Source organism: Coregonus lavaretus, assembly GCF_964263955.1.
Source record: "Coregonus lavaretus genome assembly, chromosome: 23".
NCBI lineage: Eukaryota > Metazoa > Chordata > Actinopteri > Salmoniformes > Salmonidae > Coregonus > Coregonus lavaretus.
Window position 1 is genome coordinate 5,995,204 of NC_140010.1, and position 3,994 is coordinate 5,999,197.

The following is a 3,994-nucleotide window of genomic DNA, read 5'->3' on the forward strand; positions in this document are numbered from 1 at the left end:
TATTGGGTGCGGGGTAGGGTATTGCCCTCCCAAACTTTCATGTTGCCCACCCAAATGATTATGCTTGAGCCATATTAAACTGTACAATTGCAGGATATTAGCTCAGAATCAGCCAACAAAATGTCTGTACAATAAGAAAGCTTGAATGAGACTGAACGAGTTGGCACAGAATGAGAACGACACCAGATATGTTTTTCTCATAATTATTTAATCACACATACATTTACATCATGCAGTCAATCCAAAAAGGTGATATCATCATTAACCTTTAACCTCCCCTCCTCCTCCAATCAGAGTGCTGCGATTGTGGCCCAGTTCTCTATGGTTCCATCCCAAATGGCACCCTATTCCCAATGTACCAGAGCCCTAGGGGCCCTGGTCAAAAGTAGTGCCCTACACAGGAAATAGGACACCATCTGGGACAGAGCCTAAGAATGATCCAATACCTTTGTCCATCCAGTTCCTTTGTCTTCATCTGTCAATTAGAAATGGTTGAGTAACTATTACACAGTAATAAAAAAGTGCCTATGCTTTTCTTTAGAATCAATGCAAACAAATGAATTTGGTTGGTAAACACCATGGACAAATGGTTGGTAAACAAATGGTTGGTAAACACCATGGACAAATGGTTGTTATTGTGCTTCTTTTTCTAGACTTTACCATTTCATAGCCATTCAATCCATTACAGTAGAACCCTGGGCAGGTAAGGATGAGGTAACTATGCACTTCGAAGACCATGTTGCAAAGCGTTTCCTGTTCTAAAGGTTACAAAGAGGAAAACTTGATAGACACAAAGCATTGTCCTGTCATTGGTATAGACTACCTACCTCTCCCAAACTAGCCTGTAATAACAGCAAATAGAGCACTATGCCAATCATGTAAACAAAGCAACATACATTTAAGTTACATTTATCAGACTTTGGAAAATGTTTTACACTTCCTCCTCATAAGTTACCACAGATATGAAGTGTTTTAAAAAATAACCAAATTTACGGTGTACATTAAAGCGCAGGTGTATCTGGAGAAGAATTCTGAAGTACTATCCATTTTTATGTATAATCCTTCCAAGACAACAACAGTTAATTTCATAAAACACCATCACCATGTCATGGCTAAAGACTATTAAAAAGAGTCAACCCTGGTCACACCTAACAATATATTGTTGATATACAGTATAGTCATATTCGAGTCACAAGATGTCAGTGGTTTGATTCACGCTGGGCTACAATCACAGCAACGTCTTTGCAGATGCTTCGGAATTTACACCAGGCCATAAAATCAAGAGATGGGGAAACATTTGACTCTCATATATAATAATAATATAGAAGGGGAAAGATCATTGAAGGGGATTTGGGAAGACGTTTAAAAAAATGCAAGAAGAGAAGAAGTGTAAAATATATCTGAAATGTGTAGTCCTTGGCGCCTGACTAGATATTTGATGAATAAACCACTCCAAAAGACTGACTTCTTTAGGATGGGCTGAGTCTGAAATGGCACTCTGTTCACTAGGCCAGAGCCCACTATATAGGGTGCCATTTCGGACGAAGCCCTCGTTTACCAGCAGACAACCAAACCACGTTCCCCCTAGGTACATACCTAGGATCAGCTTCCCCTCCCCCAATCCTAACCTTTACCATCAGTGGGGGAAATACAAAACTGGATCAGCGTCCGGGGGAACTTTCACCCTATTCTCCTTCCTAACCCAAGGCCCTGCTCATCTGACTGGCTGATCAGTGGCAAGGGTGGGCCAATCAAACACTGCCATCCCAACCATCCGACCAATCCAGATCCAATCTACTTGTCAAACTAGGGAACAGTGAGACAGACACAGTACAGCAATCCACAGTAAGGTTACATGTGCACTTGACTCTACCGATGGGTTGTAAGTAACTGTTAGCCTTAGAGCGGACTCAATGGGTAGTAACTGTTAGCCTTAGAGCGGACTCAATGGGTAGTAACTGTTAGCCTTAGAGCGGACTCAATGGGTAGTAACTGTTAGCCTTAGAGCTGACTCAATGGGTAGTAACTGTTAGCCTTAGAGCGGACTCTGGGTAGTAACTGTTAGCCTTAGAGCGGACTCAATGGGTAGTAACTGTTAGCCTTAGAGCGGACTCAATGGGTAGTAACTGTTAGCCTTAGAGCTGACTCAATGGGTAGTAACTGTTAGCCTTAGAGCGGACTCTGGGTAGTAACTGTTAGCCTTAGAGCGGACTCAATGGGTAGTAACTGTTAGCCTTAGAGCGGACTCAATGGGTAGTAACTGTTAGCCTTAGAGCGGACTCAATGGGTAGTAACTGTTAGCCTTAGAGCGGACTCAATGGGTAGTAACTGTTAGCCTTAGAGCTGACTCAATGGGTAGTAACTGTTAGCCTTAGAGCGGACTCAATGGGTAGTAACTGTTAGCCTTAGAGCTGACTCAATGGGTAGTAACTGTTAGCCTTAGAGCGGACTCAATGGGTAGTAACTGTTAGCCTTAGAGCGGACTCAATGGGTAGTAACTGTTAGCCTTAGAGCTGACTCAATGGGTAGTAACTGTTAGCCTTAGAGCTGACTCTGGGTAGTAAGCATTTTTAGCCATAGATCTACAGAGAAAAAAATAGGTATATTTTGGGAAAAGTCCGATTCTCAATATAAGGCTCTGGGGAAAGTATTGATTCAAACAAAGAGATGGATGGATAAAATATAGCAGTATCCAATAGCATCATTTATTCACTTTGTTTAATCCACTTCACATGACAGGGAGGGCACCAAATAGGAGCCCCTTGATAAGAAAACGATACTATAAACAGTTAAAATGTACAAAGAAAATGTAAAACAGCCACCAGCCAATATCCTTGATTTGTTAACAGAGGAGGTCAGGACAAATGTGGTGAATGGATGAGAGGAGCTAGCTAGCTACGACAGGACAAGCATGTGTGCCACCCATCTCAGTGGACCAGTAGTCTATGCATGTGCTCTTATGTGCAGATAGATAAATAACAACCAGCTTTTAAAACCGTTTAAAACCAGCACATTAAAATTGACTGAATAGGCTGTGATAAGGTATAGAGGGAGTGGCCCAAATAGAACCCTATCCCTTATATAGTGCACTACTTTTGACCAGAGCCCTATTGGCCCTGTTCAAAAGAAGTGCACTATAAGGGATAGGGTGTCATTTGGGATGTAGACATGACAGCTCACTCCTGATCGGACTCCTCTTTCCTTCTCACACACGTTTAATGTAGCCACCTCACCAGAACCTGTAGCTTTATTTTCCTTACAATAAAAACAATGGCCACCACAGGTATTCTGTCATTAAATAAATCTACACTGTAGTCGCACCTCTTGTCATTTCAAATCCAAACACCTCATAAGGAAGCATGTGCAGTGCCATATTACATCTGTACAACAGGACAGTAGTGCTCAATAGCCATCTATTCGGTTCAAACCTTTTAAGAAGCTTGTAAAATCTATTCAGCGAAAGAAGTGTGGTACAACCAGGAGGATAGTAATGAAATGTGCTGTACAAGAGATTAGCGAAATAACATTTGTGGTATCAAGGATCCTTTTCTGTCTTTTATTTTCCAGTGGCTTTTTCTTTATCCTGTCATCTCTTTTGAAATCCTGGTTACAATACGTTCAACTTGGCACAGTGCAGACTAAACCTTAAGACATACATGACAACAAACTGTGCAATGAAACAAAGCTACACATTCAAGTCACGTGTAGTTCATTACGCCAAGACTGAACTCTGTGGTTGGTGGATGTCTTGTTGTGTTGTTTTGTATATTAAATTCATTTCTTTGTTGTTGTTGTTGTTTGTTTCAGAGAGAAGAAACATGAGGGTAGGTGGATCTGTACAGGCAAGGAATATTTATATATTTATATTAAAACTCCTCCCTCTCTCTAATATATACCCTGCAGGGAGCCAATGGCTGTAATGGGATGACAGGTGGTCAGGGTGATATCCTTCTGCTTCTTCTGTGGTCACGCCCCATCCTGTCCTCAGCTGCTT

The 3,994-nt window shown here is 41.5% G+C and overlaps 1 protein-coding gene across 1 annotated transcript in view; it reads right to left on the reverse strand.

The window, feature by feature from the left end:
* Positions 1–2,700: 2,700 nt before the first annotated feature.
* LOC311099113 (kinesin-1 heavy chain-like) overlaps positions 2,701–3,994 on the reverse strand; it is a 27,769-nt gene continuing 26,475 nt past the window's right edge. The window contains exon 25 of the mRNA XM_084139757.1: positions 2,701–3,988. Within this exon, the coding sequence (XP_083995883.1) occupies positions 3,985–3,988 (4 nt within the window). The 3' untranslated portion in view covers positions 2,701–3,984. The remainder of the gene's footprint in view (positions 3,989–3,994) is intronic.